The sequence below is a fragment of the Sparassis crispa genome, assembly GCF_003851025.1.
Source record: "Sparassis crispa DNA, contig_000001F, whole genome shotgun sequence".
NCBI classification, from domain to species: Eukaryota; Fungi; Basidiomycota; class Agaricomycetes; order Polyporales; family Sparassidaceae; genus Sparassis; species Sparassis crispa.
The window spans coordinates 3,285,948-3,310,644 of NW_020939748.1; the positions used below are offsets into that span (position 1 = coordinate 3,285,948).

Consider the following 24,697-nt stretch of genomic DNA (forward strand, 5'->3'; position numbering starts at 1 on the left):
AGTAGATGGATGTACGTGGCGTAGCGTCAAGGGGCTCAGCAATGAGCGATCATCGAGGGAGTTGGGAGGTGTCAGGAGTGCGAAAGTCGAAAGTGTGAGCTGGTGGAGGAAGGGGAGTAGCTTCCAACAGGGCACATCGAGGGATTGGCGAGATGCCAGGAGTGTCGAAGTTGAACATTCCACTGGGTGCAGTGGGGGTGGAATCTGAGATGAGTGCATGCCTATGGATTGGCGAACTGCCATGACTTTCATCTCAAGCTGGCGCCAGAGGGTCAGGAATAAGTGCGTGACTTCCCTCCACAGGCGCCACAGATCCAGATGACGCCTGTACCTTTGGCGAGGCGTGGCGGTGGAGATGCTCATGTGGTGAGTTGGATGGCGCAAATGGAGCCGCCAGGGACGGGGTAGTGTGGCGGGGCACGAGGGGTGTCTGAGAAGCAGAGTGGAGAGGCAAGGAGATCTGGGCAGATCCAGGAGAGTCAAGGAGATCCGAAATGAGTGGACGACGGGGCTTAGCGATACTATCCTCCTCATCCGACTCGCCCATCATAATGTCCAGCATGTCAGGAGGTTCCGCGTCACTGGCCATGGCAGGTAGATTGTGGCGAGCAGACAAGTCTTCGATTAGTCCTGGATCGCGGGAGATCAGTTGTAGAAAGGGGATTGATATGACATAGAAAGGTCAGATAACATCACAAAGGAGTCAGATTCCACAAGGAGAGCAATAGAACTTACTGTTGGGAGCCATGAGAACTTGCGGCAGGTCACACTGACCTTGAGAGACTTGAGAAATCGCGCAAGTCCAGCGATCACGTGCAAAGCACGTGGTCGCGTGGCGTGTGAAGTTGAACTTGGTGCAGATCACGTCTGCCAGCTCATAGCATCGTCTGCTCTGCCTCCACTGTACTGCAACCTCTGCTTTTGAAACACCCTCACACTTTCTTCTGCCAAGCTCACCATGCCTCTGGATATCGACCCCAACTATGTTCTGCAGGCCGCGCAACTGACGGCCATTGTTGCAGCGGCGCCTCGCCAGGACGACCCTTGCTATCCAGACTGGGAGACGAGGATTTACCTCGAAGTGGTAAGTCATCAGTCGAAGGTCTGGCATGCACTTACCGAATATGCCACACAGAGTCGGCTTGAAAAGAGTTTCCCGCAGCCCTTGAAGTCGTTGAGGATGCCTGGGATTGTCATCAGCGCGTTGCTGGAATTCACCCAGACATACCAGCAGAAGGCCCTGGCGCGGCTGGACCACATATCGAACGACGACGAGAGGATATACAAGAGGTACCCTCCGGCTGTGCGCGAGTATGGGGAGTGTGAGGACCTGGGAAGGCAGTGGTGGACTGAAGGTGAGTCACAAGCGTTGTGAGGCGTCGAGCGACACACTGACTGCACCAGATCCATATTGCAAGCTGCCACCGGTGAAGAGTACGCCAGCGGAGGGCTGGGGCAATGTGCCAGCCGATGATGACACCCAGGGACGTGGCGAGGAGGACCTGGCTACTGGGGACCTCATCACCAAGGGGAAAGGCAAGGAGAGAGCTGACAACGACGTCGGGACAGGCATGGTGGGTGAGCGTATCGTCCACGTGGAGGCGGGGGAGGACAAGGGAAAGGGCAAGAGCAAGGAGAAGGCGCAGGGGAAGGCGGTGCATGCGATGAGCGAGGAAGAGGATGGGGGAGAGGGAGAGGGAGAGGGAGAGGAGCAGGAGGGCGAGGACGACGACGATGCCGACAGTGACGAGGACGACGATGCCGACAAAGATGACGACGATGAGATGGCGGAAGACGTGCCGGGTGCAGGCCAGCCCGAATCTATCGAGGTCGATGCGGCGTCGCCCCCTCCACCAACTGCCAGACCAATATCGATCTCGCCAGCTGCCCCATCACTCCGAAAGCGCAAGGCGGTCATCACAGAGTCGAGTGAGGAGAGTGAGAACGAGGAGGCGGCTCCGAAGGCGAAGCGGATGAAGCCGATCGAGGTCGCAAAGGAGAAAGGCGAGGCCCCGACCACCTCTGGCCGAGCGCAGCGTGCGCAGAAGAGGATGGCGCAGACCGAGGTGGAGGGCTCGAAGGTGAGCACGAAGAAGAGCGGGAAGAGGAAGGCGAAGGAGTCAAGCGATGAAGAGGAAGTACCGACCGTCAAGCCGCCAAAGAAGAAGTGTGCGACGAAGGAATACAAGAGCAAGGAGTTCATCGAAAGCGAAGACGAGACTCCGGCACCGCCTTCCAATCTACCCGCCAAGATCGCAGGGGACTCTAACGACGGTGTTGCGAAGACGAACGCCCCTGCCAAACCTGTCAAACAGACAACGAGGATGACGGTGACGCCTCATGTCGCACCGAAGGCGAAGGCAAAGGGGAAGGCAAAGGCGACGGCGAAGGGGAAGGCGACGGTGAAGGCAAAGGCGAAGGTGACGGTGTTGCAGAAGGACATGTGGAAAAAGATGTCCACCCGCGTGTCTGACTTCATGTGGGCACATGCAACAGATTCGGTGAGTAACGATCTTGTGAGACATTGACCTGTGCTAATGTTCCTGCAGCTCGTCCCTTGCGTTGGCTGCCAGGAGAAAGAGTGGCCATGCAAGCTCAACACCGCCAACTTTGGTCGCTGCCTCGAATGTGCAGCACGAGGTGTCAGTTGCAGCATCGCGCCGAGGAACACGGACAGTGTGTCCCTGCGAGGAAACTCACACACTGCACAGCGTGAGTTCCAAGAGATGTGCGCAGCGCTGGTGGTAGAGGGCAAGCCACTGCCCACGTCGCCACCTCCATACAACGTCAAGGTCGACTCTGACGAGCCCGACAGTGCAGAACCCATGGTCATGGGAGCATCGAAGCGCAAGCCGCCGAAGAAGACCAAGATGCGCAATGCTGCAGCATCCAGCTCCAAGGTCAAGGGTGGCGAGGAGGTCGAGGCGACGAAGCAGAAGGCGACCGTCATGCCCTATGAAGCCAACGCTGAAGGCGAGGCCTCGGTGGAGAAATCGTCAAAGTCCAAGTGCGCCACCAAGTCCACCACCGCCACTGGAGCTGTGGCTCTGTCCAACTCTGGCGAGGTCTCCAAGTCTGGCGCGCCTGCCAAGTCTGGTGCGGTCGCCAAACCTGGCGAAGGTAAGAAATCAGGACCCAAGGCAAAGCCGGTGAGGAGCCAAAACTCAGGTGCGCAAGATGGTGGCGAGGTCACCAGGACCTCAGTACGTGAGCCAGATGAGGTCCCACCTGCCAAGTCTGTTGCGAAGGAGGGCGGGCAGACGACAAGGGTGGTGATGGGAGGTCGCTCAGGCCCAATGGTGCCCGTGATCACCAGGAAGGCGAAGGTGAGTGCTCCGAAGGCAGCAGCCAAGATGCCTCTGGTGGAAGGCGATGGCATGGAGGAAGCCGCCAGGCTGGCAATGGAGGCGGTGCGGGCTATGGCCTTCCAAACAGGGCCAGCTGCTCCACCGCAAGCTAGCAGCAGCAAGCGCATGCTGACACCAGTCGCCGATGAACCAGAGGATGCGCCAGAGTATCAGGCAGAGGTGGCGGAGGATGAGGTAAGCAGGACATCTTGTCGCAGCTGGAGTCAATGTAACCATGAGACAGCGCGCGTCCTTGGAGCGGCCACACGACGATCGGTGGCGTTCGCTGCTGATGCCCCACGAGATGAGCGCAGGAGCTGCCGAGGTGGCACAGGAGGTGACGCCCTCCCTGGAGATATCCAAGGCGTCGAAGGGAGCGAAGTCCTCCACATTGGCAAAGGCAGGACATCTCAATGAAGGGCGAAGGCCAGCTAAGAGGGGTGCCCCACTGGACCGCAAGGCAGCGAAGAAGGAGGCGGAGGCGAAAAGGGATGCGAAGGCGAACCGCCTCAGAGCAGTGCCTCCGACCAGCAAGGGTAAGTGCGCCCGCCACAGCTTCGAATCCATGCAGCGCTGACCAGGGATACAGCACCCCACTTGCGCGACATCCAGCGAGTGTCTACAGGAAGTCCCGCTCCGGTGAACGAAGGCGACACCCCCAGTGGTGAAGAAACCTCGCAGTCATCCAACGATGACTGTGCGAATTGTGCCGAGTTGTGACAGGAGTTCCTGGCGCACAAGGACGGGATGGAAGTTCAATTCCAGGAGAGGATGGCGGACCTCAACACCGTCAAGGCAGAGATCACAGCGGCACTCCAGCGAATCAACCCGCCATCCGCATTTCAAGAAAATGCCCGGAGCATTCGCGAAGAGGTCAAGTTGGCGATGGAGGAGTTTCGCAGGCCGGTCACCATCGAGCTTCAGGAGAGCATGAAGTTGGCAGTGGCGGACCTCGTCGCCAAGCGACATTGCCTGCCAGAGCTCAAGGAGAAGGTCAACAGGTTGGAGCAAGGCGCGAACCAGACGGTGAGCCAAGCGGACGTCAACAAGCTGCAGGGTGAATTGGCCGACCTCCGTCATTCAATGGAGCTCCAGGCAGCGCGGTCAGACAGCATGGAGAAGGAGCTCAGGTCTTTGGCGGCAGAGGCGATCGCTCAAGCGAGCAAGCTGGAGATGGAATTGGTGCTCGCCAAAGAGGATTCGATGGCGGTGGCGACGTCCGCTTTGGATGAAGCGAAGAAGGTGGCGAAGGAGGTGGTGACGGCGAGAGAGGAAACCTCGCTGGTGGCGAAGTCTCTGGACGCATTCCGAGAGAAGGTCGACTCCGCCATGGTCTTCACCGCCTTTCACCCAGATAGACACAATGTGTAGTCATTAGAGTATTGATATACATGCTTTTTAACCTAGCATGGAATCTCCATGCACTCGATTCGCCACTGCCACTCCAAGTCAACTGAATGCCTGCTGAAGTTCTCGCCAACTCCCCTCGCCATTGCCACCATCTCCATGGCTTTACCTATGTAAATCTATGGGTCACATTAAACAATGTGGAAGCCTACGAGTCTACTTTGAACTGGAGTTATATTGTCAAGGTCTGGTGCCGCCACTGCGGGTCTTGCGACCTGCGCCAACTTGGCCACTCTCTTTCACTTTGGCAGCTGCTTTCCCCAGACGGACCGGCTTCAGCTTGGTTTCTCCCTTGTCCTTGACCTCCGGGGTCTGAGGCAGAGCTTATCTTCGCTTTGCGGGAGGCTTGTCACCATCATCCGAGTCCTCGGCCCTCGCATTCTTCTTCCTCGGCGAGGCCACTACCAACTCGTCCCGAGTACCATGTCCACGCTTCCGAGGTGGCGGATTGTCTTCGCCAGAGCTGTCTTCGCCATCGGGCTCGGGACGTGCTGGTTGACGTTTCCGCTTTGGATCAGGAAGCTTCTTCAAATCTTTCACAGCTCCTAGTGGATGCTGACTGCGGGTATTCTTGGCGGGCGACTCATCCATCGCTTGACGCTGACTGCGAGTGATCCTGCCGGGGATATTACTCTGAAGAGCATCGGTGATTGACCTTCCCTGGAGCGCTTTGGCTTGACCTGACAGACGGTCTTCCGTGGCTGCGGCCTTCCTCGTCTTAGGTATAAACGGAGGCGGTGGCGGTCGTTCAGCACCACTGCTAGGTACGGACAAGTGTGCATCGTCCTCTTCGCCATCGTCAGAGGCCCCACCACTGGTCTCCTGGCTCGGCCCTTCGTCTCCTCCACTTGGAATGATTGGTTTGTCAGCCATGAGGGCAGGCTGGTGAGCCTTGTGAACTTTGGCAGCAGTAGCAGCGCCATCGTGAGTTCTTGCAGAGGCATCACCTTCCTGCTCCTCCTGGCCCCCAAGGCCATCGCCACCTTATGGGGCACCGCGTATGGCAGGCTTGCTCACTGGCTTCACCATGGCATGGGTGACGTTCCCTTCCACCATGTCCAAGGTAATGATCTCGCAACAGCGAAGCAGCTGCTCTACTGCATCAAATGAGATCGCCGAGTTCACCACATAGTCGGGAAGGTTGGTCGGTTCGCCCTCCTCAATGAACTGAGATCGTGTGAGGTCCCTCAGCGCCATACCAATCACGAGTGCAGATTGTTGTACGCCCTGTGGATGTAAGAACCGATATTTTGTGAGCCATGGTTTGTCGCCCAACCAGTTCTCGACGATGTCAAAGTTGTCCACCGCATGAAATGACAGCGGGAGGTAGCGCTGGCCATACGACCATTCGCTCCAGGGAATCGGATCATACCTGGTGAAATGATACACCTGGGGCTATATGACGGATGATCAATAGTGGCTATGAATCCCCACGAAAGGAGCTCACCACAGTCGCAATCTTGACTTGCTTCAGCATATCCTGGTATTGCAGTTTGATGGAAAGGGTGGCAAGAAACACGTCTCTCCTTTTGACGAGGTGGGGCACAGTACTCCCCACAGTACTCCCGCCAGTGAGATGTGGGGCTCGGCCTTGAAGCTCAAGCCTCAGCTCCTTTGTACTGGGCTCCAGTTCACTCGATGCTTCATCAGTCTCCTCCGTGTCAAATCTGTGCAGTGCGCCCAGAGGAAGGTCTTGGCGATCTCGCTTCTCCTTCACCTTGGCACCGCTACTGCTGGCTTGAGGTGCACCGCCATTGTTAGCCTTACATCCACTGGTGGTGGCGACTGCCTTGCCCTTCGCTTTATTCGCAATCACGCTCTCGCCATCCCCTGAATCTTCATCGCTGGCCATATCTTCTTCAGAAGCCATGCTGGGTATATCTGGCGAACTCCTATCAGAGTCTTGGCTGCTTCTGGCATCGTCTTCCGAGTCGTATGCATCTTTCGTCTTGCGTTTACGCCCACCGCCTTTGGCTCTGCCAGGGGCCGCTTTGCCCTTTGTCGCCTTCGATGCTGCCTTTCCCATGACCTTGCGCACAGGTTTACCCTTCTTCTTCGCCTTCCCCGCCTTCTTAGGTGTGAGTGCTTCTTGGACCTCATGTTCAGATCCTTCTTCTAATGCCTGTGCTGATCCGTCAAGTGGTGGAAGAGGATCATACTTGGCGGGAGCAGCTTCGCCATCCTTGTCGAAGTACTGGGTGAATCACATGGTCTGCTCAGGTCCATGTTCCTCTTGACGTGCCCGCCAGTGGTCGAGGAGGGCACGAACGGGAACACTTGTCATCTTTGAGGGATCGATCCACTGGAAGTTCTCAGGTAGCATCTCCGCTGGAATAACCTCATTGATGTCGTCTATGCTGTTCAGCTTCGTCCATGGCGACTTGCAGTTCCGAACACCCTTCGCCAATGCTGTAAACTGGTCAGCATCTCTCAACACCCAGTGGGAGTGTCATACCGTAGTGATGATTCATGAAGTCTCGAACTTGTACCTTCATCACCTTGAGAGGCGCTTCCGCCATACCTTCGGGCACCGACGGGAGCAGAGGAAAACCGTTGGCCGTCAACCGAATCTTGTCCATGGCCCGCATGCAATCGGCAGGTGTCTTCTTCACCGTCACCGTAGTCTCAGTCACACCTAAGGAATCAGGTCAGTGTGCCAGCGACAATGCAACTGAGGTCTTCTTACCGTATTCACCTTTGGCCCACTCAGAGAACACCTTTGCTAGAGGCTGGTAAGCACGCAGCCACCCAGGATAGGCCCCGAATGGAGTTCCATTGGTGATGGCGTGGTTGACCTCCACCCTTCACTCGGGGTTTAGCAGATGGTGACAGTCGGACGGTCTACGCTCACATCTCTACCTTCAGACTCCCCGCTTCCTTCGGATATGCTAGCATGAATGCCATGCGAATGCCCATGGTGTCCCACATAGTCTTGGCAAACTTCTTCAGATATTGCATCATTCGCTGCTCCCTCAGCCTGTCTTAGGTCAGGATTTGCCTTATGCTACGTGACAGGAGGTACGCACTTCATTTTCGTCTTATCATTCAGAGTGCCATTGCGCCAACTTTCCGCCTTTTCCTCATACACCTTCTGCTCCTCCTCGGACAGTTTTGCCCATTCGGCACTCCGTGCGACTCTCCACACCTTGGAGACATTGCAACCCTTATCTGCCGCGAGTGCTCGCGTGGCCTCAGTCACCTTGTCCCTCTCCAGCGCATCCCACACCTTGAAGGCATTGGGCTTGCCAGAAACATGCATATGCTTTTTCGTCACTTTCTCCTGCGCATGGCGGGCGTGGTTATTGAGCCACTCTCGGATTTTCTGCAGTGAGAGTTAGTGGGGACCTCACAGACATGAAACACTGCTCACAGTTTCCACAATGATGTCGTCATAATTTGACGCGTCGACAAACTGTGTCTTCAGCTTCTGGTGCAAGCTCTGAACCAGAGTCTTGCATCCCTTGGCATCTGCCATGTCATAAGACCGCAGCTTCTCAGAGAGTATGGGCTGATGCTCCGTCAAAATTACAAATCTCGCCGGCATGCTTTCTCGATGTCGAGGATGAGATTTTTGTGTTGGGGCAGTGAAGGGGGTCGATAGTTCAACGGGCAGCGCTCTGTCCATTTCCTCGTCAGCCGCCCACAACTCAACATGCACGTGCTGATGGCCCATTTGGGCTTACACCAATTACCCTCCTCGCCATGGTGTGTGGTGACTGCTGAAGCATTGTATGTGTATTTTTCGCAGTGGCGGGAGGTGGTAGTAGGTATGCACTAGCATTCATGCCTGGTGAAAGGCAATGTTGAATGCCGCTTCTATGGCAGAGCACACCACGCCAACTTCATCTTGCGAATGCTGGGCGGAGGCAATCTGGCGATCATCTGCATGCCAATCTGTGGGATAAAGGGCTTCCTCGGAGTTAGGCTCGGCCAATTAGATGGCGGTGACGAAGGGCCCAGACATGGCGGACCACCCGGCCCATGATCCGGCATGGCGGCATCAAGTCCGGCTTGGCGGCATGATGAACATGTGAGATGTGCAAGGGACGTGCTTGCAAGCAATATGCAGGCAGATGAATGCATACTGTTCTTTGCCATTCTGGCCCCTCCTACATTCTCCCCTGCATCTGCAAGCCAACCGCCTGAGCCCGCCATACACCTGTGCATTCCTTCAACCGATGCATGCTGTAATTGTCCCATTGATTGGCAGACAGTATCAAGATGAGCAATCTGTCACCCATGCCACTGACCGATCAGATAGCAGGAGTCTTAGAGCTCATGTTCTGCCGAAAGCTCCATCTGGCCACTCATGCAGCCCATTCTGCGCCATCCATAAAAGTGCCTCCGTCCATGCCATCCGCCGTCCTATTGGAGTGCAATGGCATTGCAGATGCTCTTGTGAAGGCCATCCGTAATCCTGGTAGTCATTAGTCTTGCCGCAGGTCTGATCATACTGATCATGCCATTGTAATAGTAAGGCTGCAGTGGGACATTGATAGATATTGCGACAGCCTTTCAATTCAGCCCACGGGGCAGAATAAAGTCCTCGAGGCAGAACTGGAACGGAAGTGGCCTCCTCCATTTGGTGAGAGCGAAATACGCATAGACCAGCCCGCCACCCTCGTGGACATGCACAGACGCATCTTGGCTTGGATACTTCCAAGAGTGTTGATACCAGACCGTCAGGTGAGTGGCTTGCCCAGCCTTGCGCTGTGATCTGACAAATTTGTCAGACGAAGATGCTCCAAGCGACCAGGGCCCTACACCCAGCAATAGCAGCCAGTAAGCCTTCCAGCACCACCGCCAGTTGGCGACACAACCCGTTGTACTTCTTGCCTCCTGAGGAGTGTGCCTAATTCCCAGCGGGCTCCTTGTGTCTCTCGCCAGGTTGGTTCCAACAAGTAAGAGAGGTGGGTCTCCTCGCCACGCCATTTGCCTTGTGTCTGGAAAGGCTTTGCAGCATATGGAGTCTGGGAGGCTGGAGACCTCCGCCAGCCTGAAGCTTGAGGGTGGAAGACGTTGGCTGCATGATATTCATGACTCCTCCGCATTGCTGGGTGCCATCCTGGCCGTCGTTCACCCAATGCTATATGCCGCAGGATGCCAGTGCTTGGGTTTGATCCAGCAAGACTCAGAATTGCGAGAGATGGCACTGAACTGGTTATCACCATTCAATGCGCTCCAGGTGATCGCCAACCGGGAAACTCCTTTCCACCGAGATAGCAAGACAAGATACACGTTCTACGACCTGTTGGCGACATTGGGCAACTACACTTGCGCGTGGTTGAAGTTCCCCGCCATGCATGTCGCCATCGATTATAGTCCTGGAACTGTCGTAGCCTTCTGTGGAAAGGCGATTCGTCATGGCGTCACTGGAGCAGATGGCGAAAGGCTCGTCTATGCATACTTCATGCGAGAGGGCATCCAGAACAGGCTGGGCATTCCGGTGCCCCACTGGATGCAAGCTTCATATTATGCCTCACACATTGGCATGTGCACAGTTCATCACCGAGTCTGCATTCCTAACTCAGAACAGGTCCTAACTGGCTCGCTTATTAGAGGGACATCATGCTAAAGACTGATTGTGACGAGAACACTATGCAGGGGATGGAGACTGTCGATGGCAGCTTCATTGGCAGGACAAAGTTGGCAGAGGTGATGGTGAAATGTATGGAGTCGAGAAGTTCCAAATGCTAGCTGAAGGTTGGCAGCGGTGTTGGTGGCAGCGTTGATGAGCGCGCGGTATGAGTGTGCATTTCACATCTCGACAGTGTTCAGCTCAAGGTGTAGTTATCACTGATGGCAGCATATGGTTGGCAGACCTCGAAGTTGGCGGAGGTGGTGGCAAAATGTATTCGGTCGAGAAGTTGTGAGTGCTAGTGGGGCAGATGGCGGCAGTGCTAGCGAGCGCGCGGTGCAAGTGCAAGTTTCCCTTTTGAAAATTATGCTACTCCGAGTCAACGCAAAGTTAGCACTGAGGGTGACATATGATTGGCGGACCTCTCGCCAACATGGCATCCTTATCTGCATAACACCGATATGGCGCCTAAAGAGACCACGAGGTGATAGGGCCCAGGCATTGCAGCCATTCGTAACCACCTTCTTGATGGGTAGTCTGGTGGGCAGCAAGGCTGTGTGTGATTTGCACATATTGTGCGATAGGGACACAATGCTCATCGATGGGTTTGGAATACGACTCCCCACTGATCTGAGCCATGAGCAGATGCAACAAAAGCAGGCTCATTGTAGACCTGAATGACGAGGTTGAGTTTGTGACCAAGGTAGCTAAGCAGACCACTAGGGGAGTGCGCTATGTGGACGTACCTTTGCCGTTGTTATGTGCTGTGAAGGCACCCAGAGGGCAGAGATCTCCGCCATGGCCCAAATGGATGCAGATGCCGACCCGATACAGTGATGCCGGCTCAAAATACTGACCCTGCCAATGCTCTATCCGATGGAAAGGAGCACGCTGATGGCTGTTACGACAGCAGTCGGTACAGGTGAGTGGTCTGCCCATACAGTCCAGGCATCGCCACCGTCCCTCGCCAACCTTGCATTCCGCACAGTTTCTGGGCTCAGGCGGGGCTTCCATCTCGACAATGGCATGAAGATAGTCATCACAGTGGGGTATCCAGTCCCTCATGAAGTCATTCTGGGTCTATCGTGCATGGTCAGACCGTCAGATGGTCATGGCGGGAGTGCCCACCTTTGTCTTCCGAGCCACCGGATCCAGCTGAATCGGTACACCTATGTTGCCCAGGATGTCGCCATCATCCAAGTTAAACAAGGAGCCTGAAGCATGAGCCTTCGATGGACTTTTGGAAGGCGATGGGGCGTTTGAACCCGTGGGCATGCCTGTGCTGGTGGTGGCCCCGAGGTCCGATTTCTGGAATGCCTCCAATGAAGACCTAAATGCATATGATGGTGAGGTCCCATTCGACTTTGCACCGCTGGCAGGTGCCCTTGACGGTGAAGCAAGGCAAACCGACGATGCTTCCAATTCCACTTGGGAGGAAGATGTGCCACCGGTGCTCTCCCGGCCACCTCGCCGTGATAGTTATGGGAATCGCATCATGGTCATTGTCGACATCTCTGGCATTCACCATATCGGCGTTGACTGGTGCCAGTGTGAGATGGCGGTGGAGTGTGACATGCAGCTTCTTCAAATGGGACTTTACCCTGGTACCGTCAAGGATCCCCATACCACCTTCACATTCGCCATCCTTGATGATTTCCTTCTGGAGAACAAGGAGTGCAAGACGGCGGCATTGAACTACTACAGCAAGCTCAAACGGGTCACGAGCAATGCCTTCCCTGGCACCATTCCTGTAAGTGTTCACATGCATTCCCATGGTCCAACCATTTATGCCAGTTTCTCGCCAGGACCGTTATCGTGAGCTGATGCGAGTGTCCCACCAATGGCGCCAATTCAAATATCGCAAGTGGCACGGCTTCTCACACAATGCCCTCCATCCTGTGGAGAAGGGTGGCCTCGCCATCTTTTGTCCCACCTGTCCCCAGCCTGGGCTCAACCTGCCTTTCGATTGGCAAGCAGATCCAGTCCAGTGGAAGTTCAAACGCGGCTTCGTCATGGATGGCAATTTCAGTGCAGAGCACATGAAAATGAAGCACTCCGAGGAGGACGTCGCCCTCAGTGATGGCCAGGCATTCATGGTCAGCCAAGAGGATTACAAGGCTCATCTGGCGGTGGCCATGGAGTCGCATCAGGTGCGTGTCTGGCTGCACATTCTTCTTCCGCCCTTGACTCGTAAGCCCACCAGCGCTCCACTTGTCACGAGCACCGCGCTGTCAATCAGGCCAATGTGGATCGCGCCAATCTCGACGCCACAGGAATCAGGGCCACTGCTTGCGCCAGACATGGTTTCTTCATCCCTCATACTGTCGTTGATTTCCAGAAGGGAGAAAGGTTCGCATATGTCTCTTGTCATGATTCATTCTCACTGACGCACCCTCTGCAGACAAATGAATATGGATTACTCTCTCATCAATGCACTCCTGACCCTCATCGGTATTACCCTCGTCCTTGTCATGTACGACATCATGTGCCAGTTGTTACACGGCAGCGAAACATGAGCATTAAGTCGAGTCGTCACGAGACAAGGCCTTAGTCTAAGACACAAGTCCATTCAAGTGACACTTCTGGTGATGTCCTTGCACTGAAGGTCGATTAGAGTTCGTTCTTATGACTCGTAGTAGCTGTCTGCTACTAACGGTCGATCTTAGTAAAAGGCAAGTGAAAAGTTGGTTTAATAGTAACCAGGTCGAGATGGGGATCCAGCTCGACAAGGTTGTCTACTTATACAAAAGGTATCCGCAGTACTACACAGTAATGCGGGATTGTTCATTGGCTAGATAAGGTGAAACGATGTCTGGGCAAGGTAACAGCGAGGAAGTAATATGTATGAGAAAGCTGAGTAAGGTCGTGAGAGATAATCAGTACTAATGGGAATAACGAGTCGTGTATCGGAACGAGGTAAAGATGAGGCATACATGCACATCTTGCATGCGCGATAAGAAGAAGGTCCGGAGTTGGATCCGGTGTAACCCTAGACTAGGGGTTCTGGACATCTGGATAAAGAATCGGAGGTTGCACTCCGATGAGTCATGTGTTGGATCACGTGGTCTGGTAATGTAAAGGGAACAAGAAAAAGAAAAAGAAAAGACGCGCCACAAGTGAGGAGCATTGTAACATCAGCTCCTGTCTAACGTTTCTTGTCCCACAAGAAATATTGTGATCTTCATCGTCATCGGGGGCAGTCGCGGACATAATGATCTCCTCCACATCTGTAGCATGTCCGCCGGCTGGTTCGTGATCCTTGTTCGGGGATACGTCCATCCCTGTAGGGATGACTGCGACGCGAAGAAGTGGATGCGGTTGAGAAAGATGGTTGGGATAACGGAGATCGTCCACTGGGTACGTGCGAACGAGGAGGGCGAGGTCGAACGGGAATTGGTTCTGGTGACGAGCGAGGAGTGGATGTGGGTATTCCATTAGTGGTGTATCCGAGGATGTGTCCGATGTCTTTGTCCCCATGCTCCCTCCAAATTTCCTGTGCTGTACGAGTGACCGTACTGCGCATCAACGACCAGACTTGGTCGACTCTGGTTTGGGCTCTACTCGTCCTTTCTTCTGCTGCGATGAGCTCTTGTCTGGCCGTCTGCATCCACTCGACCATTTCTAATGCTCGTTGCATGGAAACCACTGCTTGTCGATCTTGCGGGTGATTTCGTAAGGCGACAAGGATATCTGTGAAGTCGACAGGAACACGGATAGCCGAGACCAGATGTGTGGCAAATTCTTGTTCGTCCGATGTGTGACTGAGTTCGATAGAAGGTGAGGGCGATGAAGCGTGGATAAAGGGTGTCTGTGCTCGAGAGGGTACTCCATTGACAAGCGTAGGCGATGCGGGTATGCTCATAATTGTGGAGGCGACTTCAGCGAGTATATTGTGAACAAGGTCGTCTATAGCGGAAGTGGGCATTGATGATATGTCATCTTCTCCTCCTTTTATACCTTTCGGTCGTTAAGGGGATCGCCGTTATCTGTGATGTGAAATAGAATGTCGTGGATCTGGGTAATAATCAAATAGATGAAAATCCATTGGACGATAAAGAGTATTCCCACAGAGATAAGAGCTGCCTGATCAGTTCCAGGCATCGTTCTGATCACCCCAGCCGTTAGCGTGCGGGCTGTCTCGCGTGAAGAGTGTGTGTTCGACAAGTCGTCTGATAAGGATTCGGTGGATGATCCAAAGAAAGGCGAGGGTTGTGCAGTGGAGGACGATTAGGAAGATGATGAGGAAAACCGCCGTGGTAGTCATTCCGGGTTTCTTCTCCTCTACTGGATTCCCCTGGTCCTTTTATATGCATCGAGGATTCGCTTGGCATTCTGTAAATTGTGGGTAGGTTCCCACGAGTTTTCTGCTGAAGAATATCCCTTCCACTTGACTAAGTACCTCAGATGACCTCGGTACGTCTTGTGATTCAGGATGGCTTCGACTTCGTACTCTTCTTCGTTATCAACGACATCAGGTGGTGGGTTCACGTAATTCGGACCATGTATATCGTTTTCGCGATAAGGAGATAGAAGGGCGGCGTGGAATACGGAATGAACTCGCCAGGTCTTCGGGAGTTTGAGACGATAGTTGGCTGGTCCGATGACTTCGACAATTTCGAATGGCCCCTCACGCTTTGGTGCTATCTTGCGCGAGGCGTAATTGACCTTCAGGTTCCTCGAGTCTAGCCAGACCTTCTGTCCTAGTGTAAACTTCGGCGATCCTTGTCTGACTCGGTCCGCCATCTGTTGCCGGGCTAACTCGTGCATGGCTAGTGCTTCTAGTCTTATCTTCTGCAACATGTCAAGCCTGGATTCAACCGATGGAATGTTCGTGGTCGGAAATACAGAAGGGAGTCCACATGGTTCGTATCCCATCATGATGCGGAATGGGCTCATCTTCCGTGCCGAGTGTTCCCTTGTGTTATGACAAAACTCGAGGTCTGGCAGGCGGTCGGCCCATGTTTCAGGGTTGTTTCCGCAATAGAGTTGAAGATAGATTTCCAGCTCCTGGTTGACTCGCTCTGTTTCTCCGTCCGTCTGAGGGTGATAAGCTGTGCTCATTGATGATCTGATCTGGAGTAGTCGATTTAACTCTTGGAAGACCTTGGATGCGTATTGAGGTCCTCTATCCGAGATGATTCGGTCGGGTAATCCAAATCGCGAGTATACTTTGTCATGAAAAATCTTGGCCGTTCCTTTGGCTGTGATCATTTTGAGGCAGGGCGTAAGAATCACCCCCTTCATAAGGTCATGGTCTACTACGACCATAATCGAATCAAAGCCATTGGAAACGGGGAGGTCGGTGATAAAATCTGTGGTGCAACAGGAAAATGGTAATGCGTGTGGGTCTGCGGGGATCAGTTCCAAAGGAATACGAGTTGGATGAGTATTCGGTTTCATCTGTTGACAGGCTGCACAGCCTTCGATGTAATTGTTGACAAATGCATACATGCCGGGCCACCAAAATTCACGACGTAGGAGTTCAAGAGTATTGAACTTTCCAGGGTGGCCCATGGCAGGGGAGTCATGATGTAGTCGAACAAGGTCACGACGAAGAGTTTCGGATGGTGGAACGTAAATCTTTCCCTTGTAGAGGATGACACCATCGCAAACTTCCCAGTCAAAAAGCGATGATTTCATGGGGAATGGCCCTTTGTGCGCAATCGCTTCAAGGGCTTCGTGAACAATGAGGTCTTTTGCTGCGTGATTCCTGATTTCGTCAAATAGCGTCGGGGAAATGGATCGCACGAATAGTGCGTTAGGTAAAAGAATGCGATCTTTGTTGTCACTTTCACTGTCATCGAGTCCATTACAACGAGATAGCGCATCAGATTGGATCATCTGAGTGCCAGGAACATGGATGAGTTGAAGATCAAATTGTGATAATTTGAGACTCCATCGTGCTTGTCGGCAGTTTAACTTCTGAGCTGTACGGAAGTATGTGAGGTTCTTGTGATCACTGCGAACTTCGACGGGATGGGGAGAGCCTTCAAGATAATGGCACCATTCAGTGAGGGCTCAAATGATTCTAAGGAGTTCGCGGTCGTAGATTTCCGTTCAGCTGAATTGAGCATCTGTGAAATGTAGGCACAAGGATGGAGGTCTCCATTGATGTCGGCTTGGCGTAAAACTGCACTTGTAGCAAACTTGGAAGCATCAGATTCAACAATAAAGGGTTTTGCCTTGTCAGGCAGTAACAGTACTGGGGCGGTACTGAATCGTTGCTTCAATGTGTCGAAAGTCATCTGACATTCTGTCGTCCATTCAAAAGGTGGAGATCCAGCGGCAGTGCGCATAAGATTCGTCAATGGTTTGTCAATATCCGAGAAGTTGGCAATAAACTTCCGATAGAAGTTTCCAAACCCTAGGAAAGAGCGAACACCTTTTACCGTGCTTGGTTCAGGCCATTCTGCAATTCCTTTAAGTTTGATAGGGTCCATGCCAATGTAGTTTTCTCGAATGATCATGCCTAGGAATTCGACTTCTTTAACGTCAAAGAAACACTTTTCCGGTTTAAGGAATAGGTCGTTGTCTTTGAGTCATTGGAGTACGCGTCGGGTTCGAACGTAATGTTCTTCCAGATTGTTCGAGAAGATGAGGATATCATCCATGTAAATGACTATCCATCCCTCATCGATCATGTCCTTGAAGAGTGCGTTCATCATCATTTGGAAAGTCGCTGGGGAGTTGCAGAGTCCGAAGAACATGACCATAGGTTCGAAAAGTCCATGATTTGTCTTAAATGTGCCCTTCCATTGGTCACCATCTTTGATTCTGACATTGTTATATCCGGAGCGTAAATCCATTTTTGTAAAGATCGATGCACCTTTGAATTGATCCATAAGGTCAGAGATGAGTGGAAGAGGATAGGCGTTCTTCACCGTCCCTTCATTCAGGTATCGGTAATCCTGACAGGGACGTAGTGCTCCATCTTTCTTTCCTACGAAGAAAAATGGTGAAGCCATGGGAGATTTCCAGCCCATTCAGTCATGTTTGTGAACTGGACTCCCATTTACCCTGACATTGTCATGAACTGGACAGCCAGCGGACGTCAGCCCATCGGTCTGTGTAAGGAGCTGTCAGCAATTGGCTCATGGCGATGAAGGGAATGCTGGAGCGATGGGCCCACCGCCATAGGAGTATTTCTGAGCGATCGGCCCACCACCATGATGCTACTATTATACAGGCATGGGCCCACCGCTGCGGTGATAGTTCTGAGCGATGGGCCCACCGCCATAGGTAGTGTTCTGAGCGATGGGCCGACCTCCATAGGTAGTGTTCTGAGCGATGGGCCCACCGCCATAGGTATATTTCTGAGCGATCGGCCCACCGCCATAGGTAGTGTTCTGAGCGATGGGCCGACCTCCATAGGTATATTTCTGAGCGATCGGCCCACCGCCATAGGTAGTGTTCTGAGCGATGGGCCGACCTCCATAGGTATATTTCTGAGCGATCGGCCCACCGCCATAGGTAGTGTTCTGAGCGATGGGCCCACCACCATAGGTAGTGTTCTGAGCGATCGGCCCACCGCCATGGGGCTATTACACAGCCATTGGCCCACCGCCATAGGTAGTGTTCTGAGCGATGGGCCGACCTCCATAGGTATATTTCTGAGCGATCGGCCCACCGCCATAGGTAGTGTTCTGAGCGATGGGCCGACCTCCATAGGTATATTTCTGAGCGATCGGCCCACCGCCATAGGTAGTGTTCTGAGCGATGGGCCCACCACCATAGGTAGTGTTCTGAGCGATCGGCCCACCGCCACGGGGCTATTACACAGCCATTGGCCCACCGCCATAGGTAGTGTTCTGAGCGATCGGCCCACCGCCATAGGTAGTGTTCTGAGCGATGGGCCGACCTCCATAGGTATATTTCTGAGCGATCGGCCCACCGCCATAGGTAGTGTTCTGAGCGATGGGCCCACCACCATAGGTAGTGTTCTGAGCGATCGGCCCACCGCCACGGGGCTATTACACAGCCATCGGCCCACCGCCATAGGTAGTGTTCTGAGCGATCGGCCCACCGCCATAGGTAGTGTTCTGAGCGATGGGCCGACCTCCATAGGTATATTTCTGAGCGATCGGCCCACCGCCATAGGTAGTGTTCTGAGCGATGGGCCCACCACCATAGGTAGTGTTCTGAGCGATCGGCCCACCGCCACGGGGCTATTACACAGCCATTGGCCCACCGCCATAGGTAGTGTTCTGAGCGATCGGCCCACCGCCATAGGTAGTGTTCTGAGCGATGGCCCGACCTCCATAGGTAGTGTTCTGAGCGATCGGCCCACCACCACGGGGCTATTATACAGCCATCAGCCCACCACCATAGGTATATTTCTGAGCCCATAGGCATGGGTCGCCTGAAATATCTGACTAGCCCGGGCATAGCTGAGTTATTTGCCTTGCCCTAGGTTGTCAACTGGGCTCGTATCGTGTCCGTGTCATCTTGGTGAAGCATGGGTGGGTGAAGGAACATACCGAATGATTCTTCAGGGAGGGTGAAGGAACATACCGGATGATTCATCAGGGAGTAGCATAGGTGGATATATGAAACATGGAGATTGGTCGGGGGGAAGCATGGGCAGATGTATGAAACGTGGAGATTGGTCAGGGGGAAGCATGGGCGGATGCCACACCTGGTTGCCCGAGCCAAGAAGTAGACCATACGAAGTGAACGGATTGTACCCGAAGTCAACTGAAGAGCACGAAGTAGACGAGGATGCGGACGTGTGCAAATCAGCGTACGAGCCGAAGGACACCACAGAAGAAGGGGGCTCCGACGCCGAGTCATTGCTCATGCGGCACCTCTTGCTCAGACCTATCGGCCCACCGCCATAGGTGTAGTTCTTAGCGATCAGTCCACCGCCATGGGCATATTTTTCAGTGATTGATCCACCGCCTAACAGGGCAATGATGGAGCTACTGCTGGCCAATAATTTCCACGTAATCCACCCATCATTCCCTCCAATTCTGGTTAGCTCACTATCAGCTCTCCTTGCAGTATCACACTCTCTCCCACTGTGGGAAGGGTTGGCAAACTGTGGCGAATATCTTTCGCCATCTGAACATGGAGTTCAGAATGACTTCACCAAACTCTCCCAATTGGCATCGGCATTTCGAGACATGCATCAGATAGAATTTGGGATGTGCCCTTCTGGATAGAGTATGTGGAGACGAATGGCGATCCTTTCCACCGTGAGTAGGGTTGGCGAACTGTGGTGGATATCACTCGCCATCTGAACATGCAGTCCAGAATGACTTCGCCAAACTCTCCCATGTGGCAGTGGCTTTCGAGCCATGCATCAGATACCATTGGGGATGTGCCCTCCTGAGGAGAGTATGTGGCTACTATGTTTCGCCTTACCACACCAGGTACATTGCCCAGGTTCAAAGACATGACAACCTTATATTCAACACACTACAGCACGAACGGACGCCTGGCATTGGGCGATTACATTCCTAACTCACGCAGCTGCCGCGTCGCCTCCTGCAGCTCTTCCAGCACCACATCCAGGTTCTGATCTGTCCTCTCATGCAACCAACTAGTGAGGTTCGCGACGCGAACATGCAGCTGTTCAAGCTGCACCAGTGTAGACTCGGAGACGGTGTACACCTTCTCCTATGTTCTCGAGGTTCAGCAAGACTGTAAGGTGCTGGAACGTACCACTCACCCAGGGATCACCAAGTTTGTACCACCAGGCCTCCATAGGGCTCCCCGCCGGCCCAACCTGACGATCCCATTTCCACCAGTAGTCGGGTGAATCCTCGAGTAGGTTCTTAGGATGAGGAACGAGGGTGGTGGGGCGTGGAATCGCCTTGACGTCAATGCTGATGGGGCGCAGAACTTCGCGATTGAAAGTGCAGACGGTGAGGACACTGGCGATAACTCCGCCATGGTCAATATGGTCAGCATGACCCACCAACGCGAGGTCGCCACAGATACCCCTGACGGCGAACTGCACAGGACTCAGCAGGGTCAGGCGATATCAGCAAGAAAGGCGTACCATCTCCCGGCGCAAGCCTTCCTCCCAACGGACCTTGGTGAAGTGATCTGGGTCAGGCTCCAGTGCCAGAACAGCTTCTTGGATCCTCCAAGTGTAGACTTCCAACTGCAACCTCCCTCTGGAGAACAGGCAGGGGCGCGCATCTGATGTTGAAGACTGGGCAGACATGATGGTGAGTGGATGAGCCGAGGTTGATATCTGATCGACCTTATCTGATGTCTGATGTCATGCGATTGGAGAGCACATGCCGAGATGAAGCCCTCAGGCGAGGATGGAGGTCACTTCGCCAAATGTGATATTGGTGAGTAGGAATTACATACATGATGATCACTACATCGATATAGCAAACATGAATATGCGTACACCCCAGTGAACCCTGACTCAAAGCACATTTTCATTGCCCGCCCTTTCGTCCTCAATGTCCAGGGCGAGGATGTGGCTGAAGGCGTCAGTGGCATGGCTGGCGAAGGTCCGCCACATACTCACTTGCCTGGCGGCATAGCAAACATGACCCCGCCAGGAAGGATCCGTCATCTCGAGCCAGTGAGCCCATCGTTCCGCATTCCGCTTGAAGGTGGCTATGGTCCAGGCCATTTCCGAGTGGACCAAGACACGCTCCTCCCTCCATCTCTCATATCGAGCTCTGGCACGCAGCCAATTCACTCTATAGACTGGAGGGTAAATTAGCAGGAGGCCTAGAGATTGATCGGACAATTACGAACACTCGTCCATCCATTCTGATGAACCTCGATCTCCAGCGACATCCATGGTCCAGAACCAAGCCAGGTTGACGTTCCTGAGCCCGGAGGTGCTAGCCTCGATGACGGCAGTCTTCACGTGCAGGTCCTTCTTATCCAAAGGGCGATAGAGGGCCAAGTCTTCATCGGTGGCGCCCAAGCACATAATGGCGCGTCGGTTGGCGGAATAGAGCCTGGCACAGGCCAAGACGGTCTGATCGGCAGCATGAACCTCCGCCTGTGCACGGGTCATGGTTCCGACGCTGTTGGCAGGACGAACCCTCTTGCGGTAGAGGTAAGACTTCAGTCCAAGCGCCATGTGAAGCTCGTGGAGGATGTCATTCATCAGGCCTTTGCGCAACTCCAACTCTTGGGCCGCCAGGGTCTGGAGCCCGTTGGCGACAGCGGCCACAAATCTGATCTGCGAAGGTAAATTCAAGGAAGCTCGCTCGGGTGAAATCGCATCCTCACCATACTCAGCATCCTCCAGGTGTATTTGAAAAGGATTCTCATCCAAGGAATCCCAGAGCGCACCATCGTCACGATCTTCCATGGCGGGAACGTCCTTCAACCTTCCCATGAACTTCTCAGAGCGACGTTGGAATGTGAGAATGCTGACTTCGAGGTGCTGATGGTGCTCGAGAGTCTTGAGGTCCTCCGCCACACTCGGATTTTGACCTGCCTTGCGGATATCATTTGCAAGCTTAAGCCTGAAGGCCGTCAGAGCTGTATTTTTGTTAAGATGAGGCAAACTCACTGTGCTTCTTGAATTTTGAGGCCAGTCGACAACCATCCGGCGGTGCCCTTCTCCAAGCCCTTGGCAGACTCCTCGCCCGCCAGTCTGAGTTGGGTGAGGTCTTTACCCGGGGCTTGCATTCACGTCAACTACATGCCACACGACGATGGAAGGATACTCACCCTTCATGAGCTGGACATCGAAGGTGTCCATGATCTTCGGATCATTTTGGCGAGCCTCCATAGCGTCGTCGTACTCCTTCTGCCATGCCTCAAGGACATCCTCATCTGTGGATGCAGATAAAGCTTCAAAGGACTCCTTGCTTCGTGGGAAGCCCAGGAGCACGCGTTTCCACTTTGTCATCAAGGTTGGCACTATAGGCAGCATAAGGCAGGTGGCAAATAGGGAAGGAGGAACCAGGCTCACCCATGCGAGTCGTCTTCTTCCAGTTGGAGTCATTCATGTGATCGTCAAGGACTTCTTGGCGGTGAGCTCAGGTCATGCCCCTGGTACTGCCTGAGACCTCATTTGTCGGCGCCCACAGGGTCTCGATGACCTCGCCATCGACCATACCAGCGCCAACTATAAAGTTGGGCAAGAACCGTTGGAAGCAGCAATCTTGGTGTCCATGCACATGAAACAAGCCGATGCCTTGGTCTACCTTGAGCTCGAAGGGCATCCTCAGATAGGCACTGTGGCAGAAACGTTTGCGGACATGGATGCCATACTGGCACATGATGTCGTACATGACGAGGACGAGGGTAATACCGGTGAGGGTCAGGAGCGCATTGCTGAGAGAGTAATCCATATTCATTTGTCTGCAGAGGGTGCGTCGGTGAGAATGAATCATGACAAGAGACATATGCGAACCTTTCTCCCTTCTGGAAATCAACGACAGTATGAGGGACGAAGAAACCATGTCTGGCGCAAGCAGTGGCCCCGATTCCTGTGGCGTCGAGGTTGGCGCGATCCACATTGGCCTGATTGACAGCGCGGTGCTCATGACAAGTGGAGCGCTGGTGGGCTTAGGAGTCAAGGGCGGAAGAAGAATGTGCAGCCAGACACGCACCTGATGCGACTCCATGGCCACTGCCAGATGAGCCTTGTAATCCTCTTGGCCGACCATGAATGCCTGGCCATCACTGAGGGCGACGTCCTCCTCGGGGTGCTTCATCTTCATGTGCTCTGCACTGAAATTGCCATCTATGACAAAGCCGTGTTTGAACTTCCACTGCACTGGATCTGCTTGCCAATCGAAAGGCAGGTTGAGCCCAGGCTGGGGACAGGTGGGACAAAAGATGGCGAGGCCACCCTTCTCCACAGGATGGAGGGCATTGTGTGAGAAGCCGTGCCACTTGCGATATTTGAATTGGCGCCATTGGCAGGACACCCGCATCAGCTCACGATAATGGTCCTGGCGAGGAACTGGCATGAACGGTTGGGCCATGGGAATGCATGTGAACACTTATGGGAATGGTGCCAGGGAAGGCATTGCTCGTGACCCGTTTGAGCTTGCTGTAGTAGTTCAATGCCGCTGTCTTGCACTCTTTGTTCTCCAGAAGGAAATCGTCGAGGACGGCGAATGTGAAGGCGGTATGGGGATCCTTGACGGTACCAGGGTAAAGTCCCATTTGAAGAAGCTGCATGTCACGCTCCACCGCCATCTCACACTGGCACCAGTCAACGCCGATATGGTGAACGCCAGAGATGTCGACAATGACTATGATCCGATTCCCGTAACTATCACGGCGAGGTGGCCGGGAGAGCACCGGTGGCACATCTTCCTCCCAAGTGGGATCAGGAGCATCGTCAGTTTGCCTTACTTCACCATCAAGGGCACCTGCCAGCGGTGCAAAGTTGAATGGGACCTCGCCATCATCTGAGACCTCGCCATCATGTGCATTTAGGTCTTCATTGGAGGCATTTCAGAAATCGGACCCCAGGGCCACCACCGGCGCAGGGTTGTTATGTGCTGTGAAGGCGCCCAGAGGGCAGGGATCTCCATCATGCCCCAAATGGATGCAGACGCCAACCCGATACAGTAATGCCGGCTCAAAATACTGACCCTGCCAATGCTCTATCCGATGGAAAGGAGCACGCCGATGGCCGTTACGACAGCAGTCGGTACAGGTGAGTGGTCTGCCCATACAGTCCAGGCATCGCCACCGTCCCTCACCAACCTTGCATTCCGCACAGTTTCTGGGCTCAGGCGGGGCTTCCATCTCGACAATGGCATGAAGATAGTCATCACGGTGGGGTATCCAGTCCCTCATGAAGTCATTCTGGGTCTATCGTGCATGGTCAGACCGTCAGATGGTCATGGCGGGAGTGCCCACCTTTGTCTTCCGAGCCACCGGATCCAGCTGAATCAGCACACCTATGTTGCCCAGGATGTCGCCATCATCCAAGTTAAACAAGGAGCCTGAAGCTGGAGCCTTCGATGGACTTTTGGAAGGCGATGGCACGTTTGAACCCGTGGGCATGGGCAAAGGTACGTCCACATAGCGTACTCCCCTAGTGGTCTGCTTAGCTACCTTGGTCACAAACTCAACCTCGTCATCCAGGTCTACAACGAGCCTGCTTTTGTTGCGTCTGCTCATGGTTCAGGTTAGTGGGGAGTCGTATTCCAAGCCAATCGATGAGCATTGTGTCCCTATCGCACAACACGTGCAAATCACACACGGCCTTGCTGCCCATCAGACTACTCATTAAGGTGGTTAAGAATGGCTGCAATGCCTGGGCCTTATCACCTCATGGTCTCTTTAGGCACCATATCAGCGTTATGCAGATAAGGATGCCATGTTGGTGAGAGGTCCGCCAATCGTATGTCGCCCTCAGTGCTAACTTTGCCTTGACTCGGAGTAGCATAATGTTCAAAAGGGAAATGTG

At 53.8% G+C, this 24,697-nt stretch overlaps 12 protein-coding genes across 12 annotated transcripts; 6 read left to right on the top strand and 6 right to left on the bottom strand.

The window, feature by feature from the left end:
- Positions 1-253: 253 nt before the first annotated feature.
- SCP_0211690 (hypothetical protein) lies at positions 254-748 on the bottom strand (the record flags this gene model as incomplete). The annotated part of the gene is made up of 2 exons (XM_027755079.1): positions 254-630; positions 736-748. The coding sequence occupies 2 exons, from the start codon at positions 746-748 to the stop codon at positions 254-256; spliced, it is 390 nt and encodes a 129-aa protein (XP_027610880.1).
- Positions 749-958: 210 nt separating this feature from the next.
- On the top strand, positions 959-4,067 carry SCP_0211700 (hypothetical protein; the record flags this gene model as incomplete). Its single annotated transcript, XM_027755080.1, has 7 exons — positions 959-1,084; positions 1,136-1,355; positions 1,405-2,501; positions 2,550-2,642; positions 2,712-3,542; positions 3,592-3,883; positions 3,937-4,067. 7 exons carry the CDS (start codon positions 959-961, stop codon positions 4,065-4,067), a joined length of 2,790 nt encoding a protein of 929 aa, XP_027610881.1.
- Positions 4,068-4,094: 27 nt separating this feature from the next.
- SCP_0211710 (hypothetical protein) lies at positions 4,095-4,718 on the top strand (the record flags this gene model as incomplete). Its single annotated transcript, XM_027755081.1, has 1 exon — positions 4,095-4,718. The coding sequence occupies one exon, from the start codon at positions 4,095-4,097 to the stop codon at positions 4,716-4,718; it is 624 nt and encodes a 207-aa protein (XP_027610882.1).
- A 360-nt stretch (positions 4,719-5,078) lies between these two features.
- SCP_0211720 (hypothetical protein) lies at positions 5,079-8,298 on the bottom strand (the record flags this gene model as incomplete). The annotated part of the gene is made up of 9 exons (XM_027755082.1): positions 5,079-5,714; positions 5,772-6,149; positions 6,202-6,948; positions 7,024-7,163; positions 7,210-7,389; positions 7,441-7,556; positions 7,606-7,731; positions 7,781-8,076; positions 8,125-8,298. 9 exons carry the CDS (start codon positions 8,296-8,298, stop codon positions 5,079-5,081), a joined length of 2,793 nt encoding a protein of 930 aa, XP_027610883.1.
- Positions 8,299-9,104: 806 nt separating this feature from the next.
- Positions 9,105-9,610, top strand: SCP_0211730 (hypothetical protein; the record flags this gene model as incomplete). Its single annotated transcript, XM_027755083.1, has 3 exons — positions 9,105-9,174; positions 9,229-9,440; positions 9,488-9,610. The coding sequence occupies 3 exons, from the start codon at positions 9,105-9,107 to the stop codon at positions 9,608-9,610; spliced, it is 405 nt and encodes a 134-aa protein (XP_027610884.1).
- Positions 9,611-9,717: 107 nt separating this feature from the next.
- On the top strand, positions 9,718-10,329 carry SCP_0211740 (hypothetical protein; the record flags this gene model as incomplete). Its single annotated transcript, XM_027755084.1, has 1 exon — positions 9,718-10,329. One exon carries the CDS (start codon positions 9,718-9,720, stop codon positions 10,327-10,329), a length of 612 nt encoding a protein of 203 aa, XP_027610885.1.
- Positions 10,330-11,605: 1,276 nt separating this feature from the next.
- SCP_0211750 (hypothetical protein) lies at positions 11,606-12,848 on the top strand (the record flags this gene model as incomplete). Its single annotated transcript, XM_027755085.1, has 4 exons — positions 11,606-12,082; positions 12,138-12,482; positions 12,536-12,681; positions 12,734-12,848. 4 exons carry the CDS (start codon positions 11,606-11,608, stop codon positions 12,846-12,848), a joined length of 1,083 nt encoding a protein of 360 aa, XP_027610886.1.
- Positions 12,849-13,566: 718 nt separating this feature from the next.
- SCP_0211760 (hypothetical protein) lies at positions 13,567-14,563 on the top strand (the record flags this gene model as incomplete). The annotated part of the gene is made up of 2 exons (XM_027755086.1): positions 13,567-13,754; positions 14,458-14,563. 2 exons carry the CDS (start codon positions 13,567-13,569, stop codon positions 14,561-14,563), a joined length of 294 nt encoding a protein of 97 aa, XP_027610887.1.
- A 50-nt stretch (positions 14,564-14,613) lies between these two features.
- Positions 14,614-15,972, bottom strand: SCP_0211770 (hypothetical protein; the record flags this gene model as incomplete). Its single annotated transcript, XM_027755087.1, has 1 exon — positions 14,614-15,972. The coding sequence occupies one exon, from the start codon at positions 15,970-15,972 to the stop codon at positions 14,614-14,616; it is 1,359 nt and encodes a 452-aa protein (XP_027610888.1).
- A 275-nt stretch (positions 15,973-16,247) lies between these two features.
- On the bottom strand, positions 16,248-16,799 carry SCP_0211780 (hypothetical protein; the record flags this gene model as incomplete). The annotated part of the gene is made up of 1 exon (XM_027755088.1): positions 16,248-16,799. The coding sequence occupies one exon, from the start codon at positions 16,797-16,799 to the stop codon at positions 16,248-16,250; it is 552 nt and encodes a 183-aa protein (XP_027610889.1).
- A 1,939-nt stretch (positions 16,800-18,738) lies between these two features.
- Positions 18,739-19,129, bottom strand: SCP_0211790 (hypothetical protein; the record flags this gene model as incomplete). The annotated part of the gene is made up of 2 exons (XM_027755089.1): positions 18,739-18,776; positions 18,844-19,129. 2 exons carry the CDS (start codon positions 19,127-19,129, stop codon positions 18,739-18,741), a joined length of 324 nt encoding a protein of 107 aa, XP_027610890.1.
- Positions 19,130-19,782: 653 nt separating this feature from the next.
- Positions 19,783-24,408, bottom strand: SCP_0211800 (hypothetical protein; the record flags this gene model as incomplete). The annotated part of the gene is made up of 14 exons (XM_027755090.1): positions 19,783-19,950; positions 20,003-20,287; positions 20,336-20,491; positions 20,822-21,006; positions 21,058-21,782; positions 21,830-21,941; positions 21,991-22,182; positions 22,235-22,285; positions 22,382-22,626; positions 22,679-22,824; positions 22,878-23,222; positions 23,272-23,717; positions 23,985-24,096; positions 24,145-24,408. 14 exons carry the CDS (start codon positions 24,406-24,408, stop codon positions 19,783-19,785), a joined length of 3,432 nt encoding a protein of 1,143 aa, XP_027610891.1.
- Between the last annotated feature and the right edge of the window lie 289 nt (positions 24,409-24,697).